At 39.8% G+C, this 27,756-nt stretch overlaps 1 protein-coding gene across 2 annotated transcripts; it reads left to right on the forward strand.

Annotated features, from left to right (window-relative positions):
• mdfi (MyoD family inhibitor) lies at positions 1-27,756 on the forward strand. 2 transcript variants are annotated; one of them, XM_063912008.1, is made up of 5 exons: positions 1-449; positions 1,888-2,086; positions 12,160-12,297; positions 22,803-23,168; positions 24,013-27,756. In XM_063912008.1, the coding sequence occupies exons 2-5, from the start codon at positions 1,939-1,941 to the stop codon at positions 24,264-24,266; spliced, it is 906 nt and encodes a 301-aa protein (XP_063768078.1). In that variant the 5' UTR covers positions 1-449; positions 1,888-1,938; the 3' UTR covers positions 24,267-27,756. The 2 variants fall into 2 exon arrangements, with proteins under 2 accessions (XP_063768078.1, XP_063768080.1); XM_063912010.1 differs by lacking the exon at positions 12,160-12,297.

Below are 27,756 nucleotides of genomic sequence, written 5' to 3' on the forward strand. Positions count from 1 at the left end.
AAGTCTGAGGCAAGTTCAGTGGGAGTAAAGAAGAGGGGGAACCGAGTAGCCTACACAGGACGGAGTTTAAACTCTGGGACAGTGGTGGACTTGGACATTTTTTGCAGAAAAGCAACAGAAAGTAACTCTGCAGTGCAGACAAAGAGGACCCAGCAAACTGCCTGCAGAGACGCATACACTTTCCAACATCTGGTCTGCTGGAGGACGGGGCGAGCCGGAGAGACAAACTGTTGGAGGCGGAGAGAAAACAATCTTCGCTGGAATATGCATTGAATTTGGGAGTTTTGGGCTACCTACATGAGCCGAAAAGAGAGCTGGTGGTCGTGTGAGGTGAAAAGAGTGGAGGCAAAGAGGACGGGAAAGGTCGCAGAGGGCGAGAAGTCCACCTGGTCGGTCAGAGAATGAATTAGCCGAAAGTTTGGCTGCACTGCGTCCCAGCCAGAGAGAAGGTACGGGGTTGTTGTGCTGTGCTGTTGTTGTACATAAACAGATTTTTCTGAAGTATGAATCTAGACAGAAAAAGTATCACTACATTGCAGCTGAGCTCGGTCTGAGCGTGCAGGGACTCGTTTAGGGAAAGCAGGGCGCAGACATGCAATAAAGGTAAACAGAAAACGCCCGTTATTAGCTGGCACTAAAGGTAGTTAAGACTTTACATTTCAGCATATATTTCTTTTGTAAGGTAGGCTATACAGTTGACTTGAGCTAGACGTTTGGCAGTGTTTTCACGCGTGTGGTGAGATGTATTTCTCTTCTCCCGAAACTTCTACACGTTTTTACTTTTTGTATAAAACTGAGCCCAATATAGTTTTAAATGGTAAAATGTTACATAAACTTGGTAAACCTTGCTTATCAAAGAATTTCACAAAAACGTATTTAATAGGTTGTCAAAACTTTTCTGGCCAGCGAGTTCCGAGCAGAACCACGGGAGCGCGCAAACAGCTGTCCAGCTGGGCTGCTCTGGCAGGGCTGGCGCGCGCCAAACACACGTTGGCACGTGACACACTCAATTTGGCCCATGTTAATGATGAGCTTGAGAATGTTGCCCGGGGCTCCGTGCTGACTGTCTGCTGGACTCCTCTCGAAAAATCAGATAAAACACAGGTGAACCGATAACAGGTAATGTGGCAGGTATGAAGTTAGGAATGCTTCATTTAGGCTAGATGTTGCCTAGCAACCGTTAAGTTTGAAATAATGCTGCAATCTGGGGTCAAAAATAATAGTCAATCTATTAAAGCCTTTAAAAGCACTATAAAAGTTGAACCTGTATCTGTCTGTTTTGTCTAAGATCAAATCTAAATGTTCAATATAAGCCTACCTTTTCATTTATGACATAAAATAGTAAAAGAAAATGCCAAAGAACTTGCAGAGAAGAAGTTTTTTACAAAAAGAACACTATTGAGTCTGTTTCTTGCTTCTTCAGTTGTCTGTGTTTGAATCATTTTGTGTGTGTTCTTTTCACGTAATTATCATTTAACTTTGCATAAGACTTGAGTTCCCTTTGTGTGTTTATCTCTTGTTGTTGTAGGCTAAACAAACTACACATATTGTTTGTGTTTGTGTTTCCACAACACAAGTTTAAAGAGTTTAAACTCTATTTATTAATGAAGGCTATTATTATGCACATCCATTGTGTTGCCACTGTTTCATGAAAGCAGCACGCCAGCGCCTTCGTTGAGTAGTTTTATAGCTGTAAGGTATTCATGCTGGTTCAAGTTGTGCCTGATTACACCTTCTTCTCGCTAAAGCATTGCCACAAGCAACAAATAACAAATGGAGCATCAAGACTTTAGTTTTTTTATTTAAAAAGACAAACAAAATTATGTCATGTGACGCATGCTATCAACTCTGTAATTATACGTTTGGCTCTCCTCCCGTCTGATTCAGGCTCACTCCTTGGCCCCTCCACCTCCTCCCATAAGAGCCAGGCCTACGCCCATGGATGAGGAGAGGAAGGCCCCTGCCATCTCCCCAGAGCCACCAGATGAGGGGGACCCCACTCCAGCTCCACAGCACAGTTCACACGAGACCTCGACAACAGAGATAGCAAACAGCTCCCCGAACCCAAAGCCCTGTCCTAGTCCAGGTAAGGAAAAGGTTACAAAAACAGAAAAGACCTGTACACAATCTTAGAAGTTATGTGATACGTCTAAACAAGTCTTTGATAAGGCCAATGTTTGTACTACCAAACAAAAACACTATGATATTAGAAATCCTTTATGTTTTTCTCTGTGGCTGCCTCAAAACAAAGTGAGAAGGCGAGTTCATTAACAGAGATTGAGCCATTCAGTAAGCAAAAGAGGAACTGGATTTGTGCTTTTTTATACATTTTAACCTTATTATGTTAAATGGATTGGCTCGTGTGTGAATATGTCTTGATGCAACACTTTTTCCTTTCTTTGGAAACTGTATTTGACCTCCTTACCCGAAAACAGAACAATTTATTCACCTTTGTGAAAGTAAGGTTGATGATAGTTTTCCAGACTGGAACAGCCTTGAGTCATTGTTATGCTTAACATTTTACAGATTGGTAATTACTAATCACTAATGGTTGACTTAAATGATTCCAACTATATCCCCCCCAAAAATCATTGTGTGTTTTTGGTGGATGTCATGGTGATTCATTAGGTCAGAGGCCTTCTCACTGACGGATAAAAACAGTTGTGTACGGAGCTGATAGGTCAGTGTGGGGGGTGTGCCGCTTCGGATGATCTGAGGGGTCAGGACCAATTAAGCGCTGTGGAACGCTTAAAGTCTGCAATGGGACTCCTGGGAATTTGAGAATGAACCCATGACCCTTCGCCTTTGTGTGATTGGTCATGGTTAGGGTTGACTGACACTCGGGCGGGAACAAGGGAACAGCATTGTGCCTGAATGACTCATCCAGGATAAGCCAAAATGATTCAAGTTTCCTAAAACATTTTGAGAAAACGACAGCACATACTGTAGTTCAAAATGAAGGTCGTAGTTAGGGTAGGTATGGTAAACAGTAAGGGAAGTGTGCAGAGAATTTATGTGGCATATTGCCATGGGAACCAACCACCAAAACCTGTAAAGGGTGATGGGGATTTTTTAGTTCTGTTTTTTTAAAGACAAGTCTTAACCCAATCTATTATGATTACTGTATTGAATGTGCATACAAGTAGAATCAACACACGCACATTTCTGTGCCACATTACGGTGCACCATGATGAGTGTAAATACAGCATCACATTTAATGATAATACGAAGAGTTTTAGAGTTATTAACTGTAGGTCTGTGCCTGGACATGTTCTCGTGGCTGTGCTTACTTTACCTGTGCTTGTTCGTCAGGAAGCCAACATAAAGTATAACTGTGGCTTCTCACACTAAAGTTGCTGCTTCTCTGGCTGACAGGGATCATTTGTGTGTGTGTGTGTGTGTGTGTGTGTGTGTGTGTGTGTGTGTGTGTGTGTGTGTGTGTGTGTGTGTGTGTGTGTGTGTGTGTGTAGGCTGAGCATAGGTAGGTGAGCCAGGATGGGGGGTGGAGAAGATTGGTCAGGCCACCACTGAGGGCAACAAGGCCCTGCTTTCAGCACTGTGCGACACCCCCACCCATCAGAGAGCAGCGCTTTGAAACAACACAACAGGCACATGTTTAGATCCAACTGAGGCTAGAATTGAACCTGTGCCAATTTTGCCCGTAATTAGAAATTGATAACAAGATGGCACTATTTATTCCTATTGAAGATGCTTAGCTTGTGAAGATGCTAAACACATTTTTTTTTTCCTGGGTTACTTTAAAATTGAACAGCCCAATTTGAGTTATGTTGGTTTCTAGCCTGATAATGAGACCGTATTGCCATTTCATTACACACATTTTGACTGTTGTCACTTTAATGCTGAGAGGAAGGCGTTATTGTGCCCTAAACAATCAGTAGAGACTTACTTATCAATCAGACCAACACCATTTTTCTTTGACATGAAAAGGAGGTATAAAGCCTAATGTTTCACACTTTGATCAAAGACTGACGCCGATATAGGAGTTGTCATTCCTATAATAGGAATGACAAATATTTGGACATCTGTGTAAAGGTTCTGCCTTTCGCCCTTTTCCTGCTGCTACCTGCCTTTAATTCAATTCCTAATATGTTCTGATTGGTCCCCTTTCTCCAATTTGCTGAACCACGCCTAAATATCTGAGATATAGGTGGTGTTAGTTTGCATAGGCATGTACGAGACTACACCATAATGATGCCCTGCTGAAAAGGACACTTTTTTAGGCTTTGAGAATGTTTTATAGACAACTTTTATCTTTTCAAGTACACAAAGAATTTTTCCTGCATGACGCTTAAACGTCCTTTCTAACTTTAACAATTGCTTCTTTTATAATGCTTGTGTATAGGAAAAATGCTGTGCCACAGTAGATTTTGAGGCCATACTCTAATTTAGATATGACAATGGCAGCATCAGCACGGTATCTGGCCAATCACAATGCACCAAATGAGTTCAGTTTGAGTTTTAGCCCTCCTTGTCAGCCCGTATTTAAAGAGGCGTATTTTCGGCTGTTAAGAATAAAGCTCTGTTCAGTCGTTACAAGGTCATTGAACAGTGGTGTGTGTGTGATGACAGATGTGTACCTCACTATTGTAAGTGTTGCTATCACTCAGGCATGAAGATGCAATGAGGCTGTCTGTTTATATAGTAGCCTCTTACTGTACCGCCACATGCTGATTCCCTCATTCTCTTTCCCACTGGCATTTTTCTCACTCTATTTTTTCTCTTCCGTCGTCTTTTTTTGCCCACTTCTCTGCTTTTGTCTTTCTGTAACTCTCTGCATTAGGGCTGAGGAAGAATTTATTTTTCTGTTGCTATTGCATACAGTACAAGAGGTGCTTTCTCCTCAAATCACCAGAGCTATGATTCTATGAATGGCATTATTATCAGTGTCTTGAACAATAGAACAGTTTTCTTTGGAGCATGTTGATGTCAGCAGTTTTGAGACAGCTGTAGCTCTTTAAAGTTTAATTTCAAGGGGGCCAAACAAAATGAAGATTTTGGCTGTTGTTTAGTTAATATGTTTGATGGAAAACTGGTCTGTACCTTTTATACTCACCTAAAAATGCTTCAGTCACTAAAGAAATAGCCACTCTTTTATTGAATTTGGACTGTGTCGTTTTTTCTGCCCAGAAATACCAACATAGTGGTTACTCTTTCTTTAAATAAACAATGTAGTATTAGCTGACCGCATCAAGAGGATTTCAGTCAGGTAGCTTGCAGTTATTTGCTCTTTAATAATAAAGCATAATTTACTGACAGCTGGTTGTTAAAATCTCTCTGTACCATTACTGAGCACATCAGACTCATTTTAACATTTAGCTCAGGATTTTTGTATTAAGACCACCAATATTTTGGCTTTTTGAAGTACTTTATGCTCTTAGTATGTGAAGCTAATGCTAGCTCAAAGAGCAAAAGTGCAGAGCTGTCCAAAAGGATTATGGTATAATTCATATGTTCAAAAAACTTGTAGTTAACCGCCGTTGGACAGGAAGTTTGTCTTGCTTTGTTTTTAGCTGTTATCAATAAATGTTACTTTTGAATGCGGCATTATTTATTCCTGGGATAATATGCTCAGCATTACTGCCAGTGTGCCAAACTGACGTGTTTTCACAGTTTAGGTGCTCTCTAGATCTCTTTGTTTATGCTGCTGCCCTCCTATAGTGCGTAGAATAAAAAAGCACAAAAGTACTATATGTAACAGTTTGAACTAGATGTAGTTGTATCTCTCTCTCTCTCTCTCTCTCTCTCTCTCTCTCTCTCTCTCTCTCTTCACTCTAGCGTGCAGATGCAACTATTTGCCTACTTGTCCCTTTTTAGTCTTTGAGGTTTGTCAGGGCTTGTGTCTAATTTGGTTTCTCCCAGGGATTGAAATAAACTAGGAGCAATTTGAGGCATTTTACAGCATATTTGAACTACGAAAATGAGCGTACTTTTTTCTCTTTACCACCTCGCAAACATCTTAGAAACTGTTGCTGCTTCTTCTCTGGTGGCCTGCTCTCTCTCTCTCTCTCTCTCTCTCTGCTGTTGACAGGAAGTGTCAGCATGATTTGATAGTACTAACCATCCAGCAAACTGTCTGTCTTTTTGAGACACTTGAGCCAGAGGCCTGTTACTGTACACCTATTGCTTCAGTGACAGGTATGGCACTTAACTCTTCAAGTATGTGGTTGTTGTCTCTTACAATTTAAGTCTACAGAGATGGTATGTTGATCTTTACCAATACTGCTTTTCATGACAATATGGATGCATTAGAATAATACAAATAGGAGAACAATATAGACATATTTATAACTTTTAAAACTAAATGATGGCCTATAATCGGCTGCATCGGCATGGTAATGAGAGAAGATAACCTTTTACTGTCCCTCAAGGGGAAGTTTTACAAGTTGCATATCTTGAAAATGAATTATCTTGCAATTCATTAACAGATAACAAAATATACTAAGTTCTGCCTTTCTGCTACTTTCAGTATCCCGCTAACTACATCACATTGATTGTTGAATTTTAAACAATGAAGGAAAATATTTCAATCATGTTTTAATTAAACAAATTAACCATTAAAGTAAACACAAATGGCAACAACATTGCAGTCTTTCGCAATGTGTTTTTCCCACAAATTGACATCTCGATAAGACAGTAAACTACTTAAGAGGAGTTTGTGTTTATGTGTTGACCCTATTTTAGGCTCACTGTGTTAAATGCAACAGTATAGCGAAGCAGCAGTGTTTTCCCAGGAACCAGAGGAATTTCAAAGACAAAGTAACACAATTAAATTCCCCTTAAGCCTGTTCAACAGCAGACAGTTTTTGTCTTTAATGAGCTTACACGGCTTCATTCTCTCAACAGCTATAATCTCTGATTTTGGATGTATTCCAGATCTGCACTCTGCACTGTGTGTGTGTGTGTGTGTGTGTGTGTGTGTGTGTGTGTGTGTGTGTGTGTGTGTGTGTGTGTGTGTGTGTGTGTGTGTGTGTGTGTGTGTGTGTGTGTGTGTGTGTGTGTGTGTGTGTGTGTGCTTCTGTGTGCGTGCTTTAGGCAGGATTGCCCATTCTTTCCTTTTCCTTTGAGTGTACATGTGTAAGGGTGTGTGTATTTGTTGAGGAATACAGATAGAAAACGTTTTTGTAGTTATGTGTTATTTTCTTTGTATTTTCCTGCATTTTTGTCTGAACCCCAGCGGTTGTGTGTGGTTTCAATCAGTTCCAGTCATTACTGCTGGCCAGAGAACTGCTACTGCATCGTCTCCACTAACTGCGCTCTGCTGAACATTATTCTGCTCCGTTGCTCTTCACCTCATCTCATTCTATCTTCTTTCCAATTCTCTCAACTCTTATCTCTATCTTTATGTTTTTAGAGATGAGTCAGCAGGGCGTTCACCCATTTGTGTTCGGTGTGCCTGATAGTGCGCTTCTATGTGTCTGCTGCAACCGTAATAATCATTTGTATTATATATAGATTTCGTAATTGTTTTTCGAAAAGGTTAAATGATCACTTATTTAATCCATTATATGTCAGAGAATTGTAAAAAAAAAAAAACCTTTAAATTATTTTCTAAAAGATTGCACTTGTGTTTTTATATATTTATGGTTTAGGCTTGATCACTGCATTGTCTTATATTCTCTGTAGTTAAAGTATTTGTCATATGTTAAACATACTGCACACATAACTATTGTACTGATTATAGAATTATCTACTGTATATTGTATTTTTTGCCAACACAACTTGTTATCAAAATGTTTTGTAAAATGATCAAGATAGCTTTCACAGAATTATTTAATATACGTTATAAAACATAAAGCGCCTAACTTTCCTACTTTGGTATCTAAAACCAGTATGTGACTCATGACTAACTGATTAGCAAAATGTTGTCAAAAAAGTTCAGGCTAATTGACTGATTGTTCCTGTACTACCTTCAAGTAGGATCAAACCCAGAGATATTGATATCTTGACAGTATTAAATAGAGTTGCATCTTAACATTCACCCTACAAGGTGAAAGTTTCACTGGATTAACTCATCATTTTAGGTGCCTGTTTGCCCCTGTTTGTGACTGGGGGGTGTATATGTACCGTATGTCTTTGCCAAAGGGATGTACACACCTAAGAGACCAGCTCCTTTCCTTTGAACATTAGAAATCTGTGCTTCTAAAGAAGTACGAGTGAAATCGTAGGTTGAGGTAGTTTGAAAGGCGGAAGGTAAACTCAGCACAGCACTCCCCCTCAGAGATCATACCCAGAGGAACAGCAGGTTGTGCTCCCCTTTAGGTGATCTAGGATTTGTCACATAATTTGCCAGCTAGCATAGCATGGATCTGTGTGGGTACGTATATATGTGTGTTTGTGTGTGTGTATCCAAATGACAAACACGCATATGAACACGCACATACATGAACACAAGCAAGCATGCACAAACAAATACACATGCACACCCACACTTGTAAACACACAGCCAGATCTCCTCAACGGCTCTTGATTGCTCTGGTCTGATTTGAATTAGAGGCTCATCTCTCTCAGATCTCAGAAATGGCTCTGAGGTTGAGCGGTTCAGCGGTTTGATGCTGATGCCAACACACAATTGGTATAAGGCCTGCTTGGATGGCACTAGGGGTTTTGATGGGGTTGTGTTTTGCTCCAACAATCGTGGTTTTAAACGTTTACAGGGGGAAAAACATCTACGGAGTCTCAAGACCTAAACTCATTTAACCCATAGTGCTCAGCAGCAGGAGTCTAAATGAGAATTCATAACATGCAACTATAAAACAAAACACTGATACTTCAAAGACATATTTATTGCATATCATCAACATTGATTTTTCCAAATTACGGCAGCAATACTTTGGTATCCTTACTTTTAATTTGACTACTACTTTTGTCACACTTCCAAGGTGTTTGCCCATTTGTTGTTTCTCTATTTTAGCTAAATATATCATTTTCAAATGTAGTAATAATGGGTTCTTTTTAAACTGATTTGTTGTTTGGACTCATGGCTATTACACAGAAGAAGACCTTTCCTCTCTGTGGTTTGCTGACGTTGGGATCTTGTGTGGCTTTGATAATGACATAATTGCCCCCAAAAGCAGCTTCCAGAGAATGTGACCAAAACAACATGAGAAGAGGATAACCGATAAATCCCACCTCAGGCACTTTTTGTTTTAATTATACTACTGATCTGAATATTCTCAAAAACCTGCCAACTGTCATTAAAGTCAATTGTTGCCTGCCAGCATCTGGTGAAATACTACTTTTTTTTATCATCTTTAATATTTATAAATGGATAGCAGCTGCACAGAACAATGGATGATTTGGGGTGACTGATGGATTTGTATGAGCTCATTGGTTACTGATTATATAATTATTTTACATGAAAAAATACATTAAGAAATTCATTAGTTTACAGACTATAGAGGTTAGAATATGGAAAACGTATGAACCGAGCTACACATATTGTCTTTTTCCATATTCCACAACTGCTGAGTGTTATCCAAAGTGATTACAAGAAAGTAAAATAAGGATGTATGGGTGAATGTATGTAATAAGAGATGGACATATATAGTTGCTAGTGACATACACAACCTATAATACACTCACATCTCTAAACTAGACAAAATGCTGGCAGTGTCGAGGGCAACAGTTCTCACTAGAGGCTTTCATATCTGAAGCTGGCTGATTGAAACTAATGGATACAACATGAGCCTTAGAAATGGCTTCCACGTGCAAGAGACAAGTGTGTGTGTGTGTGTGTGTGTGTGTGTGTGTGTGTGTGTGTGTGTGTGTGTGTGTGTGTGTGTGTGTGTGTGTGTGTGTGTGTGTGTGTGTGTGTGTGTGTGTGTGTGTGTGTGTGTGGAGAGAACTGGTATTACACATAGGAAGGTAATGTGTGTTTTATGTGTGTGTTTGTGTACAGGTATGTGTGGGGTTTGTGTACCACCGTCTAATAGAACGGAAGAACAGGAAGCACTTCCCATCCCTTCAGGTCCTGTTTATGTCTCCTCCAACTTCACAGCCACAGAGACACACAAAACACACACACACATATAAAAAAGTGAAGGCAAACATACAAAACATCCAATGCTTAAAGCACCGTTTCTCTTCGTCAAGGTTAGACCACCTTACATAACCAAGTGATTCATATGAGTAGCTTTGATTTACTTCGTTTTCTCACAATATATGGGTAGGGTTTATTTAGAAAGGTGAATGCCCTGATCAAACAGAATGAGTTTTATCAGCTTGGGGCTGCTTTTTGTAATTGTTAGTAATGAGAATGAAGGGTTTTGCGCAATGCTTTTACATAAAAGACATCTCTTGTCATCATCTTTTTGCCTTAAAGAAGAGGCGTTTGAAGGACTGTTGCTAAACACAGAGCTTTATGAATTACCAAAGTCTTGATCTGAACAAAGAACATTCTGCTGGTAAATGAATGCTGTGCTTAAAAGTTAGTGCTGTTTTATTTCACATTATTAACCATGATCAAGTGTACTGTTCTTTGTTTGTGTAAACTAATATTAGCACCTATTTGGTAGTTCGCTGGTGAAAATATTTAAAAAAGATGCAACAAGCTGATTAAATTGCCTACAACAAAAGACACAGTGTGGTGTAGCCTGTCGTTTCAACCTGCACCACATTCTTTATCTGATAGAGCTCTAGTCATTGTTACAATATGAACATGTAGCTGTGACGAACCCACATTACTTTCACTGTGGGCATTTTTCAGGACTTTAAAGTAACAATTAAAAAATATTGCATTTTTTATCACAGAATTTCATCTGCATGTCATGATATATGAAACAGTGTAAACAATGTGGTAAACATAAATCCAACAGTTATCAATATTATTTATCACTCCATAAAGAATGAATTCTAGAATACATTGAAAAATGTCTACCTCAGGATGTCTTCAAATATCTCATTTTGCTGACTAACAGCACAACATATTAAGAAAAAACAAACCAAATTACCTTACATTTTGAAAGTTGTTGCTGTTTATTTTTCCACTGATTTATAAAATAATGAATAGACTGAGGATTACACTTTCCTGGTTGATACTGATGAAATCTTGATCCTGCCAAGTGTGAGTATCCTCATACAGAAATAATATTTGAACAAACTTTCAGAACCAGATACAGTAAGTGTGTTCTATCAAGTACTCATCTCTACACATCACATTTTTGTTCATTCTTTGTCGTTGAAAGAAACTGTTGCTATTAGTTTTCTTTCATCTTTCATCCCTTCTTTCGCTGTGCTCCACAGCTGAGACCTCTACATTGACATACTGTATAGGTTTAGCCGTGAAAGTAGGAATTAATCTATTGAGTGATGCCAAATATGTGAAGGAATTTATTTGTAAGAGCGGAGAGGGAATTTGAGCTGGAAACGAGAGGCTGGGGACAGGAAAGAAAGGACAGATAGAGAAGTGAGCGAGAGTGTATAGAGTAAATAAACATAGCCGGGAAGTGTTGAGTCCATGCACAGGACGTGGTTTGGTTTTTGTGTGCGTGTGTATGTGTGTTTATCAAACCCAGCTGGCTCCCATTTGCCCAGGAATGAGTCTGCACCTCTCAGAGGCCCAAGCCTGCCTGACTTTGAAGGCCTAGTGTGTATGTATGTATGTTAGTATATACGTGTATGTGTCTGTGTGCGCATAATAACAGCTTCATTAGAGCACTGCATGGTACCGGTGAACACATAAAACACCCAGACATGTATTTACTGTATGTAAATAATGTATACGTCCTCTTATGTGTTCATTATAAACACATACACCACTCTTAAACACAATCACAGCACACACAGATTTCAGGTTTCACAAGCATGCACATAGACCCCTAAACAGTCCCAAGGGGTTGGATTTAACTGCTTCCAGATGCAAGCACAGGACAGAGCACACACATACAGACAAAATCTTCTGCTTTGTTGAAGTCAGCAGAACTACTCTGCTTAAATGAATTAAGTGCTAGTTGAGGGGAAAGGACATGGGTGTAGACAAGTTTACTACAAGCGGGAACACAGCTTGTTGCTGATATCTGATAATATCCTCATGGAAAGCAGTAGTCATTCAGCAACATGAACCTCAAAAACCTTTAAAGAAACTTAAACGTAAACATGTGTGATCTTATGTGATAGTATGTGTGTTGTTTTGTTTTTTAGATGTGGCCCACACCTATACTGAGCCCCTCATATTGAGGTTAAATGGCACCCCAGAAAGGTTGCGAGGGGAGGATGAAGACAAGCGCAGCAGCAGCCTCTCACACACGGAGCTTACAACACCCAGCAAGAGTATTACATGTGAGTAAACAGCACACACAGATTCACACATATGGACACATTCAGAGACACATTGTGAGAGGTTTGTTTCCAGTACCGATCACTGGTTCGATGAATCACATTGTCCTGACCTTTAGCAAATACGTTTGAACACCCTGAAGAAATAGGTCGGGCAATCACACATACAGACAGGAATATCTACATTGTTAGCTAAGTAGGTTAAGATTTCTGAACACTTAGGTATAAAACACACTTCTGTTTTTTTTCTCTGGATTTTATCTCCGCCTATCATTTGGGGATAAGGCTGGAATTGTTATAGGGTATCACAGGGACATGCTAGTTGAGAGTGTGACTGGCACTGGTGATTATGCTTCCATTTCCAAGAGTCTTTTAATTATTTAGGGTTAATAAGACATATATTTGTATCTGTAAAATCTAAATAACTAGCCCAAAAAGTCTCTAATTTGATCAATTGAGAACAGAAAAGTCCAGTCACATGCAAAGCTAGCTGGCTCCACTAGTTTCTGAAACTCAATGTACTCAAATGTGTTTCTGACATTAACTATCCAGATTCTAAAATAGAGTAGATGAGAATCTAACAAAGCACTCAATATTAGCATTTATACAATGAGTAATGTCTAAGAAATGAAAGCATACATTTAATTACAGCACCGCTCTCCCACCCTCATTAATGTCACTAAAGGGATCTAACATGTAAAATGTAATCTCTGCAGTTTAAAACTACTTAAACGTACTCTCTACACTGGTGTTCTGGTGACCTACGTAGAGGTTTAAGATAGACATCAAGTTGTCACAACATCTTTGCTTTTAGGCAATGTCGTTGTTAAATCAATCCATTCCTTTCCCTCCTCTTTTCCTGTCCCCTTCTACTGTCTATGCATTAAAAGGTAGGAACATTCAAGACAAAATAATGGCAGAAATGCTTTAAAATTATCCCTCCCTGTTAATTCATAAAGCTCATGACTCAACTGGTTGTCAAGCTTGTCCTGTTCAACCCACAACTGTCTTGGGCTTGTGGGGAATGTTTGGTGAAGGTTTCTGAAACAAAATAATTAACAGTTTTTATACATCATTTTGTTAAGATTCACCATCCCTGGCTAGACATATGGACTAGACCACAAGACATAAGACTGAGCATGGTTTTGTTCCAGGGCTGGATTTTTGTCATTGGGTTTATTATACATGTCAGTGTGATTTCCAATGAGGTTTTCTTACTTCAGTAACAGAAACCAGAACTTGGGCTCTTTATTCTGCAAAGTGTGTTGTGACAAATCCACTCCAATAACATTTCTCATTGCTGCAACATAAAATGTCTACCAAAGTAAGAAAATTGTAGGAGGAGAGATGAATGTGTCTCGTGTTGTTTGGTTTTATTTATACTCCAGTCTAAACTACTTCCCAAAATCTCCAGCTGTCCGGTCATTACACTCCCCACTGGGTGTATTGGCATCTCTCCACCTCAATTTGCTGGCCAGACGTGTCCCAACACCTGGAAGTTCTCTTTTCAGAGTCATATCACCAATTGCCACCGCCCATTTCTCTCCCTCATATTACAAGTCCCATGGTTATGATTCAGCCAGAGAGAGACGGCTTCACTCTCCTTGATGTGCAGTTGCTTAACTCTCTGTAGCAAAGCCTATGTTATTATCCCACCACATATTTTTTTTGCTTTCACTCCAGTTTGAAATAAGTAGAATCTCAACCTAATTATCAATCTCGTTCTTCTATATCATTTATTCACTTAGAAAACCGACCTTGACAATAATAAACACCCACAAAACTCTAAGTAAGATGTCTGGGTTCTTGGCCACTCACACTGTAACAAATTGAAACGCCATACAGTGGTCTAAATCTGTCCTTCCTGTCATTTAAAAAAAAAGAGGGAATGTGTACGGGAATAAAGGGAGGAATAGACGGGTGAGAGGACGGTTGAGTAAGCTGAAATCCGAGCATGTGTTACAAAACTACGAGCATTTTTTTCCCGGAATCCAGGGCCAGCCATGGGTGACATGCACAAACACATAAACGTGCCCCATGGTAATAGCTAGTTTGTGGTAACTGAATAACCAGCAGTTCAGTGAGGAAATGGATAAGTAGGTGAATGCAGTGTGTTTTAAGTAGGTGTGTGAATGTCTGTTGTCTCCGTCTATGTTTGTGCCTCTACCTGTCTGCTGTTCTATTTCAGGCTCAGTCTGGAAGACTTTTCTCTGCCTCTCTCCCGTCTTCATTTTGCATCCCAATAAAATCTATGAAACCCACCAGCTCCATATGTTGTGCAGCAAGGGTTATGCAACAGTAGGCTTGGACAAAATGTACCACCATGAACACCAGTCCTTACTGGCTTTGCTCTGCCTTCTACAACTTACACATATCAGACGTGTTCACGGGACTTGAACTAAAACTAAACAGTGAAATGTCTTCCTTTCTTTATCCCTTTCTCAGGTGAATACACAGCATATGCTTGCTGTATCCATCAAAGATAATTTTGTTGATTGAAAATACTAAATATGGTCTTCATCAACCTTTTCTTCCAGAGGAGAATGAGGTGATTAAGGAACTGATGTCATTAACAAATTTTGCAAGATTATTGACACAAAAAAAGACTAAAATGTGGTTTTTAAAATACATTATTTTGCTATTATCCCTCTTGATTTTTGTTGTCAAAATGAGGAGATGAAATGTTTAGTTTGACTGTATAGCTTTTTAATGACAGTTATATTTCCTGTGCTATGTATGCCTTGTCATAAGGACATTTTGGCTACTGTAGATTAACTGAAATTTTCAATATAATTACGATAACTTATTAATACCAAAACCAGTTTTTAATCACTTAAAACTATTACATGGTAGTTTTCTTTGATGAAGATAAACAATGAACCAAATGTATGTCAGATAAAACAATGAGAAAAAAGTAACAACGACATGTTACAGGACTGGTGCTGAAGAAAAAATGGCAGACAAAATGAAAACTATAAAAATTACCCACTATTAAAATTGTGCCCCTATCAGCTTGTCTGCAGTTTATATATGGTGTGTGTCATCTGCAACCCATCAATCAATCAGTATCCGTCCTCCGGGTTCATGATGAGCGTGAAGACGTTACAGAATAGCTGTGACTCAGGTCTGCGGTGAGGTCATGGCTGTCTGACATCTGCCAATGTGTTTGTGAGTGAGAGGGTGAGGAAACAGAAGCCAAAACAGAAAATTCCTCATCCTGTCTCGCAGTGATGTCATCAGAGTTACAGAATGCGTCTGGCCCTTGGCCCATGAAAAGCTGTCTGATAACAATGTGCGGAGAAAGTGATTCACATGTGTGAGGGTGTACATAAAAGCACACACAGACACACACTTCCTGTCAGTGGTGTCATGAACACCCTTCTATCTTTGACGCCGCTGTCGCAGCAGAATACACATGTTCACAGATGTTTAAATCCTTGCACACTTTTGGACTCACGAGGAAACATGTAATACATCACTGACAGGATCGCAGTAGCGTTTATGATTCTTGCACTTTGTTTATTTTTATCGGTTTGAAATTATCTTCTGATCCAAATCAGATCAAAGCATGAAACTGATAGAAAACAGACCCTTTCTTTATGCTTGTACCAATCCGGGCATGGAAGTGCGTGTAAGGAAAATGCTGAGCGGAGCTGTTTGTTATTATCTTGTCATCAAAGAGGAGGAGTGTGCAGTGTGTTGTTGGTGGGAAATCTAACAGAACTGTGTCATTGGCTTTAATTAGAGACCAGTCACTGTGCTCAAAAAGTTTTCCATCCCCGGTCCTCTGCTTTAATTCTCTCCTTTCTTTTCTTTAAATCTCTCTTGTCTTCCTCTGAATTTATGATCTATTTATACGTTAATTCACAAATAAACACATATTTGACATGTTCTGTCAGGTAGAGGTTATAGTGACACTGTCAGTCATGTGTGAAGAAGGTGGTGGGATGTAGTCTCAGGTCAGGGATTAGTGTTGCCTTTTGTCATGTTATTATTGTAAATCTGCTGCTTGTTCTTCTCTAAAGGCCTAAACCACTTCATGAAATATTTGCAAAGTTTTTACATTCCTTAGTCAGGTGAAAGTCACAAACAAATGAGTCAAACTGCAAAAATAAATAACTGAGATTTTTCCAACAGTTGCAGCAAATAAAATGTGTTTCTGAATGTCAAAAAAAAACACAAGAAAACGTCAATTATTTTTGTTTTCCAGAATGTTTGTGAATTGAGCAAGTTGTTGTTTTGCATTGTAGGTCATATTTTATGTTTTCTTCCAGCAAAAAGAGAAAGAAATGTTCTTGGCAAATTTCGAAACAATATACAAAGCACTAATTCCCAGTGCACAGCTTTGTTATTCCTGGTATAGAAAAGGCTCTTCCGCAAACTTGTGCAGGCACGAACACATCTGTCAAATTGTAATCAGTCGACCGTTTTGAGTGTTGAGACCATATTTAGGCTATTGTATGTAAACACTTTAGAGGTGAATGAGAATATCTCAATCATTTACGTTTTATGCCAACAAGCAGTAGTTCTGAGCTGTTTAAATACCAATTCTGCTTTTTCTCTTTGCAATCATGAGGTTTGATTGGGTTCTACATTTCCTGACTCAACACTTAACTGAGACTGTCTTTCCACTTAACTAGAAGTGCAGCGCTCTAAGACACCCTCAGGAGCCAAAACAAGCTCCAACATCTCAACCTAAAAATAAATGTTGACATGCCATATTTTTTACACATTAACACTGAAATCAGAGCTGCCTATTGTACTTCTGTCTTCAAGCGTGTCTGTTGTGTAAAGCTTGGCTATTGTGTGACTGTATGCACATTGTATTTTATTGATCTGTAAGTATGATTTCGCTACTAGGAAAAAGGCTTTGCTAGGATAAGGGGTGTTGTTTTTTGGTAAGCGTTGGTATCTTTAACCAGCACAAAAAACGCTAACACACACAGACCATTTCCGTCAGTGATCCAGTTTTCACTTTGTTAAGTACTTTTATATCTGAAATGTTGTGTGGTTCAGATTTAAAGTGTGTTAAAAATGCTAAGACTAATCTAAGGGGTTATTCTTTTACTGAAACTAAGAGCCTTTTATAGATATAAAGGTAAGTCACGATTTCAAACCTAATTGATGCATCAGTCTGTGTACTACTTTTTCAATGCACTATACTACCACTATAATGTTGGTTTTAGGGCTTTATAGGAGCCAAACGTGTGGCAAAATCTCATTGAAAACTGCACCAGCGACACATATTATTTTCCCATTCTCACATTTTTAGTAGTTGACACTTTTGGCCCTTAATTAATAACAGCACAACTCTGCAAGAAAGAGTTAGTGAAAGTCTAAAATGCTTGTGTGAGATTGGGTTAAATATGTGTAAATGATTGGAGGATATTGAAATGTTGTGCAAACGTTGTAAAAAGTTAACATGTGCACTTATCAAGCCCACATGACTTATTTTATTTTATCATAAATGGCACATGTCCTCATTGACAAAACAAATTCACTGCAAGCAGTCTGAATGCGCATTGGTGTTGAACACGAGTAGAACATATTTGATTGGATACTGAGCCTCTGTTGTGCCTTATAATGCAAAAAGCATTTATATACAGTGGGGCAAAAAAGTATTTAGTCAGCCACCAATTGTGCAAGTTCTCCCATTTAAAAAGATGAGAGAGGCCTGTAATTTTCATCATAGGTACACTTCAACTATGAGAGACAGAATGAGAAAAGAAAATCCAGAAAATCACATTGTAGGATTTTTAATGAATTTATTTTCAAATGATTGTGGAAAATAAGTATTTGGTCAATAACAAAAGTTCATCTCAATACTTTGTTATATACCCTTTGTTGGCAATGACAGAGGTCAAACGTTTTTTGTAAGTCTTCACAAGGTTTTCACACACTGTTGCTGGTATTTTGGCCCATTCCTCCATGCAGATCTCCTCTAAAGCAGTGATGTTTTGGGGCTGTCGCTGGTCAACACGGACTTTCAACTCCCTCCAAAGATTTTCTATGGGGTTGAGATCTGGACACTGGCTAGGCCACTCCAGGACCTTGAAATGCTTCTTACGAAGCCACTCCTTCGTTGCCCTGGCGGTGTGTTTGGGATCATTGTCATGCTGAAAGACCCAGCCACGCTTCATCTTCAGTGCCCTTGCTGATGGAAGGAGGTTTTCACTCAAAATCTCACGATACATGGCCCCATTCATTCTTTCCTTTACACAGATCAGTCGTCCTGGTCCCTTTGCAGAAAAACAGCCCCAAAGCATGATGTGTCCACCCCCATGCTTCACAGTAGGTATGGTGTTCTTTGGATGCAACTCTGCATTCTTTCTCCTCCAAACACGACGAGTTGAGTTTTTACCAAAAAGTTCTATTTTGGTTTCATCTGACCATATGACATTCTCCCAATCCTCTTCTGGATCATCCAAATGCCCTCTAGCAAACTTCAGACGGGCCTGGACATGTACTGGCTTAAGCAGGGGGACACGTCTGGAACTGCAGGATTGAAGTCCCTGGCGGCGTAGTGTGTTACTGATGGTAGCCTCTGTTACTTTGGTCCCAGCTCTCTGCAGGTCATTCACTAGGTCCCCCCGTGTGGTTCTGGCATTTTTGTTCACCGTTCTTGTGATCATTTTGACCCCACGGGGTGAGATGTTGCGTGGAGCCCCAGATCGAGGGAGATTAGCAGTGGTCTTGTATGTCTTCCATTTTCTAATAATTGCTCCCACAGTTGATTTCTTCACACCAGGCTGCTTACCTATTGCAGATTCAGTTTTCCCAGCCTGGTGCAGGTCTACAATTTTGTCTCTGGTCTCCTTTGACAGCTCTTTGGTCTTGGCCATAGTGGAGTTTGGAGTATGACTGTTTGAGGTTGTGGACAGGTGTCTTTTATACTGATAACGAGTTCAAAAAGGTGCCATTAATACAGGTAACGAGTGGAGGACAGAGGAGCCTCTTAAAGAAGAAGTTACAGGTCTGTGAGAGCCAGAAATCTTGCTTGTTTGTAGGTGACCAAATACTTATTTTACCGAGGAATTTACCAATTAATTCATTAAAAATCCTACAATGTGATTTCCTGGATTTTGTTTTCTCATTTTGTCTCTCATAGTTGAGGTATACCTATGATAAAAATTACAGGCCTCTCTCATCTTTTTAAATGGGAGAACTTGCACAATTGGTGGCTGACTAAATACTTTTTTGCCCCACTGTATGCTTGTGTTATGTTAGGTAGGGGGCACATTTTCGGGTATCCACCCTTCCCAATTGCATTTGGGAAAGCAAAATAAGTCTGATGTAAAATTATATTTACATTTCAACACTTGACCCACATAGACAGACACATTGCACCACAGTAGACGGGAGTATAAAGCAGCTGGAATATAGACAGAGTTCATACTCATGCTGGTGACTCATTCTAGCAGAGCATAGGGAGAGAGAGAGAGAGAGAGAGAGAGAGAGAGAGAGAGAGAGAGAGAGAGAGAGAGAGAGAGAGAGAGAGAGAGAGAGAGAGAGAGAGAGAGAGAGATGAACAGCAGATCTTTGGTCTGGGAAAGAGGTGTGTAAGTACAGGGTAGCTGAGAGACGCCAGAAGAGAAGGAAGAGGTGAAGGGTGTGTGAATGGGGGTGTGTGTGCTGCTGCCTTCAACTGATGGTGACTCACTGGTTCTCACTCACTGGCCCAACTCATCTGCATGGACAAACAGGTACCCACACATTGTAAGGGTTGCAGGACCCCCAGTGGCCAACGCTGCTGAGTTAGCACCATACACACATGCTCTGTGGTTTCCCAGTCTCATCATGTTAATCCCACAGTCATTTGGCTCTTTATTTGCTGTTATTTTTAACTAGCTCCCAATGCTGAATCATTGTGTTTATGAGTCACACCCATGCTTCCTCCTGCTCCAAATAAGCAGTAACCCATTTCTCCAACTTTGTTTTCTCTCTTTCTCAGTCCATATTTCTCCCGTACGTTCTTGATCTCAGACAAAGGGACCTTGTGTTTTTTCTGTGTGTGTGCATGTGCATATGAGTGTGTGTCCGCACGTGTCCTTGCATGCATATATTTGTGTGTGTGAGAGTGGGCCTAACCCCATCTCTGTTTGGAGACAGTCCTGACTCCCCGTCTCTGGCTGTCTGTTTGCCAGATCCGCCTATGTACTGCATTCATACCCTCACACACATGCACAACACAAACTCACAAAAAGGATGAATTTCTCTACCACTCACAATCCCCTGGACAATACACACCCAGAGGGAATGCTGAAAAATTGTGCACAGCCTCCCTCCTGTCTCTCTAATCCCTTCTTCTCTTACCGACCTACATCCTGGCCAGCTCAGAGTGAAACTACAGTATTGTGCAAAAGGTTTAAAGGGAGCAATAAGAAAGACAGAAAGAAAGGGAGGAGATAAAGTGAAGTAAGAAAAGAGGAAAAGGGAGAGACATAACACAGGAGAGAAGAAGTATTGACTTTTTACATACTTTAGATTAGTATGGCTCCTTTTCAATAGCCTTGCATATGCATACACGCCTACACACTAATGCACACAAACACACACACACACACACTGGCCCTGCAGCCTGCCAAACATCTGGAGCAAAGTTAGAAAACGCTGAATGAAAGAATCTTTAATAACACTGGATTGGTTGTGTGACTACGGCCTTTAGCCAATCAAAACAGGCCTGGATGGGTTATCTGTTTCTGCGCGGTTATCGAACGGATGCTTTTATTGCCAGTCGTGTTTCATAGCCAGAGCTCAGGACCACACTGTTTGCCTCCCTGTGCAACTGTGTGTGTGTGCATCTGAGAGGTACTGCGATCCTGCTTTGATTTCTTCTTGCTCTGTTGTACTCTACCCTGCCCTGTTAATTTTCACCACGTCTCTCAACACCAGATGCTTTCAGGTCAAGAAAATATTTAGGGCCTCAATAGGATGGTATTAAATACTACCATAATATATAAAAACCAGGCTTCCATTTTATTCTTCTTTTCAGGGTGTGTGTTTTGTTTGGCAGCGAAGGTGTGCTTTTCTGCCTCCATCACTCTGGCTAAGTAGTTGGAGGTAAAACATACCAAGTGGAATATCTAGCCAAGATGAACAAAGTGTGCACACTGTTTGTAGGTACTCTATACGTTGTAACAATACTGTATTCTTCCAAGAAATGCATTGATAGGATGAGCTTATCCACAGAAAAACACTCTTCTCTTCTTCTCTTACACTCTTTTCATGTATCCTGTATTTTTCCCCGTATGTCTTTATTGTTGTATAAGAGTCTAGACTAGTAGGCTCAGGGGTCAGTTCAGCAAATACAGAGCTCCTCCCTTGAGCTTTTGCCTTTAGGATAGGCTTTGTAATTTAACTCAGTTTCCCATAGCCTCCCTCTGCACAACGCTTCATCAGCACAAGTCTGCACGCACGCTAGAGGTGCCTCGGCCGTGCCTCAGAGCTGTACTGTGATCACCTGCATTAGCCACACATGTTGGCAAGCCTGCTCGCACATTACTGTACATATTTTATCCCTAGATGCTTTAAGGGACGCTTCAATCTGAGAACATCACATGCCTCAATCTCACATGCCAGTTTGTAAATTGAAAGCACTTTTGGTCATTGATCACAGTTCAAAACTTCTTTGCACAAATGTATTTTATCCAAAGTTCAGCAAAAGCTTTATCAGCAGTCTGATTTTGACAAATCAAAGTAGGCAAATCTTACAAGTAACAGGCTTTGTGTACAAGATTAACGCTTGTTGTTTCCGTCCCAACAATGTTACTCAATACAAGATTTAGTTCTAGGAAAACATTTATTGCTTTCTTTCTTTTTAAAGCAATCAACAGTACTCCTAATTGACCCATGATCAAGTGAGTATTGTTTCAAAATAGACTTGAAATGTAAATCCTTATTTATAAGTGACTCATCTTGCAAATTTAGCAAGAACAACATAACAGGAACTGTGTTGCAGCTGTGCAGTAATGTGTAACACAAGTGCTGAATTTAATTACACAATTAATCATTAACATTTTTGACATTTTGAAATTCTTTATCAAGCACGCATGTCAAAATATATAGTATCCTTGTTAAAACTCCTCAAATGTAAGGATTTGCTGCTTATCTCTATTTTGTAATGCATATTGAAAGTATGGCCTTTAGTTGCCTGTCAGATAAAAAGGATTCGTCGCATAAAAGGCATTGTACTGATTCATTGATTATGAGAATTTTCAGTAAAAGTCTTAATATTAGTATACTTACTGTGTTACTCAATTATCATATTCATGTGGGCTTTCATAATATGTTGTCATAGGATCAGAAAGCAACAGCTGTGTAACTGTAAATTAACAAACCCACACAATTTAAGGTACCTTAAAAGTGAAAGATGGTTTGCTTTGTAAGTGATGTGAACACAACAAAAGCAAAACTCTCAGTTAAACTGAACAGTTTTTAATTTATATTCAGTTTGAAATGCATATTATCCACAGCCTAATGTAAATTAATTCACCTTTGTGTTTTAACAGCTCAACCAACAGCCAGATCCACGCCTGTCCACCACATCCAGCCATGTCGGACACAGCCCAGCGGCCAACAACGCAACGGAGCCAAGCACCACGCACACACACACTCCACTCAAACGCACTGTCCGCATCACACGCCTCGCACACACATACTCCAGTCCAACGGGGTCAGGAACGGGGGCCCTCATGGGCATCCTAAGCTGGGCTCCCTCCCCAGAGGTGAATCCTCCACCTCCTCGTCCTCTTCAGCGGGACCCAAACACACCAAGAAATTGCGGTCCAACCCCTCCATCACATCCCAAAGCAGTAAGAGGAGCAAGAGCAGCTCCAAGAGCAACAGCTCTCAGATTCCCACAGAGTCACAGGACGGTGAGATACAGACACTGACGGGGGGCTGGGGGCAGCAGGAAAGGGAGGGATAGCAAGCAAGGTTCAACATCAAGTTATTTTCATGTCTGGTCAGAGTGAAGGATCATAACGTTTTTTTAACATATTCATTGCCCCAGAAGTAGAAATCATTTACATTTTGTTGCATAGTTTGTACGATTATTGCATGTATTACCATTGATGGTTTGTATTAAAGAGCAAAAGCAGCAACCATGAGTTCAGTTCTTAATTATATTAACCGTGGCATTCCTGTAACAAATCCACTTTTGTGTCTTTGAAAAGTGAGTGGGCTAGATCCATGGCAAAGTGTGAAAAGTATGGCATTTAACATTTTCAACTCAAGGTAACTGTTATATGGGGAAAGAGGCCACCTTTTCATGACATCCCCTAATTACAAACTAGCTACTGTCTTTTACATGACTAATACTGATACTGAGAGCTCAAAGAAAGAAAAGAGGGGTTATGTGGTTTAGCAGAGAGGTGAAAATAACTAACTTATTACCAAGAAAGATTTTGTAAGACCGGAAATTTGTTTGTTTTTTTTAACTCCTATTAAAGAAGAAATGTTGTAAGTCAGGATGCTAATGCCACCAGGACATTGGCAGTCCTTAGCCTTTAGCCTGGCACTGAAGGAAAATGTGTTCTTGTGCAATTACTCAATTATGTTTCATAATTTCTGACCTATCACAGAGAACATATTGCCAAACTACTTCGGACAAACCTCAGCTTTATTTATTTGCTTTTTGGCATGACATGTGACAAAAAATACTGGCAAAAATATAATGAGTGGTCAATGATAAAACTCTCTCTCTGTTTCTCTCTCCAGACTGCTGTGTTCACTGTATCCTGGCCTGCCTCTTTTGTGAATTCCTAACTCTGTGTAACATCGTGCTGGACTGTGCCACATGCGGCTCCTGTGCGGGGGACGACTCGTGTTTCTGCTGCTGCTGTGCATCAGAGGAGTGTGGCGACTGTGAACTGCCATGTGACATGGACTGTGGCATCATCGACGCCTGCTGCGAGTCTGCAGACTGCCTGGAGATCTGCATGGAGTGTTGCAGCCTTTGCTTTTCCTCCTGAGGTGGCCCAGCTGCCACCACGGTGGGGCAAAGTAGATGTCTGCTACAAAGTGCCACAGCCAAGGCACAACTTCAACAAATGTCTCCCCAGAGCTGGGAAGTGCTATACATCTTTGTTGCCTGTGCTCTGTGGTTAACACTCTATTGAATGGCCTAGTTGGCTCTAGAATTAGGTTTCTTACAAGGTTTGCTAAGCAATAACATGCTGAGAGCGATCAATGTTGATTCCTCCTCTCTTTTATTGATCAAACCATGTGACATCAGCTTCCCGTCTTTGCCTTTGCTGCGGCCCCTTGCTACACAACTGGATGCATGATGTAGAGTGAGTTCTAGCTCTGTTCTGGGAGTGTCTGCCAGGCTGTACAGACTGGGCGTTCGGACCCTCTCAGAACAAGCCATTATCACAATGGAGCCCCTTGTGCCATCTGAATCAGTGGAGTTCTCCAAGCATGAAAAATGACCTCCAAAGGCAAATGAGAAAATGGCTCCATTTAACCGGATTTTAGTGTTTCTGTAGATAAGAGCAGCAGCATAATGGGAAAATGGAAGCTCAGATCTCAATAGAAACATAGTCTGTCCTCCTGTCCTTGGCAAGGTTAAAGTCTTCCAGTTTGATTGCGAACAGTGGCCTTTGTGACACACACACAGACACACACTTAGTGGTGGATCCACCGCTGTCTTTGTTCTTATTGCAATGTACAAAAATATAGAACGTTAATGGTGGCTTGTGGCAATACTACAGAGAAATTTCTTTTGTTAATATGCATCTCACAGTCTTATTCAGAGAAGAATCATGAGAGTGTCTGGCATCAGTTAAAAGATGGGTCAAAATAAATGAGTACTGTAAGTGACTTTTGAGTGAACGGCTGATAGCAATCGTCATGGACACATTCTCTACTCTAACATGTGAAGGGAGAGAGTTTTAATCAAAGGTCTCTCCTCATTTAATGTTTCACATCTTGTTTACTTTTACATTGTTTATTTTGAGGGGCTTCGGCTGGATTCAGTGGATTCCTCCTCATCTAAAAAAAGTCAAGGCTGGAAGAGGATGGAAGGCATCATCTCTTTTTAACATGTTTCATTTTTCTTTGTCATTTTGTTATGTGAACAAATGGCCTTGGCTAAGCTTTAAGGCCTGAATTTTCCAGTAGATTCCTCGCCTTTACCAAATCTCTATTAATCCTTGTTTTGTAGATTTTAGTAAAGATATTTGCATTTCTCCTCTAATGTGAAAATCACATTTCTGTGTTATCGGGTTTTGCCGGGCTCTCTATAAAGCAGACATTGCTCAACATCTAATTTAATTCCTTGAGTGAAAATCTCACGACATTATGCTAAGTTAGATCCATATGCTCGCAGTGTGAATGGTACGCTTTTGATAACAGGCCCGCACTCTCGTATGCTCAGATGCATACTTTCTCCAACTCAATACCTCTTGAGATGTCGCCCATATCTGTTGTGCATTTTAAAATGACTTGATACAAATCTCTCTCCTCTCTTATCAAATACTGTTTGTGCAATCCTTTTTTCTTGGAAATACCAAAGAAAGTTTTCCTGTTACTGGACCTTAGTTTTTAGACACACAATTACTCTGAAGGGTCTTTGCCGTGCTGATGTGGCTTTGGTTTTTCAAACCCTATTTAGGGCTGAAATATAACACTGTTGATTAAAAATACACTAAAGCTGCCAATCCACCTGATAACACAGAAGCATAAAATCGAGTTTTGGGATATCAACAAATGCAACTTGAAAATATATTAAGACCTTTCATTTCTGTTTATATAAGAAAGGATGTGTTTTAGATGTTGACACGTTTCAAAATCCTGGAGTGCCCTGGAAAACGATGCAATTTAAATAACAGCACAAAGAGATTTATGAAGGGAGAACTGGATTATATAATGTTGTGTATAGAGGTTATATCAATGTCATTTGTTTTGATTAACAACATATTCCCAGTGCAGATTGTGAAGACGTTACTTCATCCTGGGACTGTCACCAGACCAACCATGTCACAAAAATGGAAATATGAAAAGAAATCTTAGGGAATGCAAGGCTAATCAATGAGTTTGGAAGACAAATAAAAGCACTGGTTTGTTATAGTAGTCAATCAGTACAAATAATAAAGATTAGTCTACAAATGTAAGTTAGCTACAGATTAAACATACTAATGATAGCATAACTGGCCTCCACTGATGACAATGGCCTGGCTACTCTGCCTGTTAGCCGGCAGTGTTAAACTAAACCATTCATCTTGCCTTCATGCAAACTATCACTATTGCTATTTGGAATATTAATACATATTAACATTTTTGTTACTGACTCATTTTACAGCACAAACAATACGTCTGCTTTAGACTTGATGATTTTTAGACTGATTATGTGGAAAACTGAGTTGCTTTACAAAGAATCATGATCATTATTACCAGAGATGTGACTAATCCATTGGGAGCAGGAAGCCTTAGACCAAATCCAGTTGGCATGTTGTTTCCTAACTCTTGTTTATGACTGTGCATAAAAACGACTTCACACACTCTAGCTCAAGTTTCAAGATTCTTACACAGTGCCAGCTTCTCACTGAACCTAAAAACGCAAAGGGTCAATCTTTTAAAAAGACTTAGCTTATTTTGCTTACATTCCTGTTTCCAGCTCAGATGTCATTGGATGAAGGTCAACAGAAACCTACCGGAGAAAAAACGACTTTGCAACTCCCCTTTTTGCTGTAGATCTTATAAAGAAGTCGAACCCTCCTGTGAAGTTCCTGCTTTCCAAAATTAGTTTAGCCTGGGTGTTAAAAGAGTCCTTGTTGGAGTATGTCAATACTTTGTTGTGCAATGCATCATAAATCTTGTGAAACAACAGTGAACACATCATTTAAGTTTTATTCAATGGTGTTTGAACACAATTATGTCATGATCCTTAAATACTTTTTATGTCCATCATCAAAAGTGCCTCACTAATTGGTTGGGAGTGGTGACAGTCTGATGGATGAAAACACTGACTGGTTGGTCTGGAGATGGATAATATTTCTGGACATAGAGAGATGAACAACTGTCTTATATTTCAGTCACTCTCTGGATTGTAGAGATGGCATAGGGATATGGATTCAATGTTTTAACTGTACTAGACTCAAATATTTCCCCACTACTCGGTCAATCATTACAGTAATACTTGAAGAAAACAAGTTGACTTTCAATGGTGTCGATAATCAGTATTATCAGTATTTTTGTTTGAGTTAACCAACTACAAAAACGTTTAATTGTTAACTTTCCCAGATGTATTGTCTTTTTTATAAGATGCCATTTGGATATTGGTTGAAAGGACTCTGCAGTCCTCTGAAAGTTATCTTTGCCCGGATTAGTTGTTACTCGACTTTAGTCCACTATAATGTCATTTTGTTTACACTACACCCATTTTATGTCAATTTGAATTGCTGTCCTGGAAGTCACGTTAAAATCTCCTAGTTTAAGACTGAATAAACAATGTGAACTCCA

The sequence above is a fragment of the Eleginops maclovinus genome, chromosome 20 (assembly GCF_036324505.1).
Source record: "Eleginops maclovinus isolate JMC-PN-2008 ecotype Puerto Natales chromosome 20, JC_Emac_rtc_rv5, whole genome shotgun sequence".
Classification (NCBI taxonomy): domain Eukaryota; kingdom Metazoa; phylum Chordata; class Actinopteri; order Perciformes; family Eleginopidae; genus Eleginops; species Eleginops maclovinus.

Bases quoted from the DNA above. Each gene is read 5' to 3' on its own strand.
- mdfi (XM_063912008.1), top strand. From the start codon at position 1,939: ATGGATGAGGAGAGGAAGGCCCCTGCCATCTCCCCAGAGCCACCAGAT. The intron at 12,298-22,802 runs GTGAGTAAACAG...GTGTTTTAACAG, and splicing joins ACCCAGCAAGAGTATTACAT to CTCAACCAACAGCCAGATCC. The intron at 23,169-24,012 runs GTGAGATACAGA...TTCTCTCTCCAG, and splicing joins TCCCACAGAGTCACAGGACG to ACTGCTGTGTTCACTGTATC.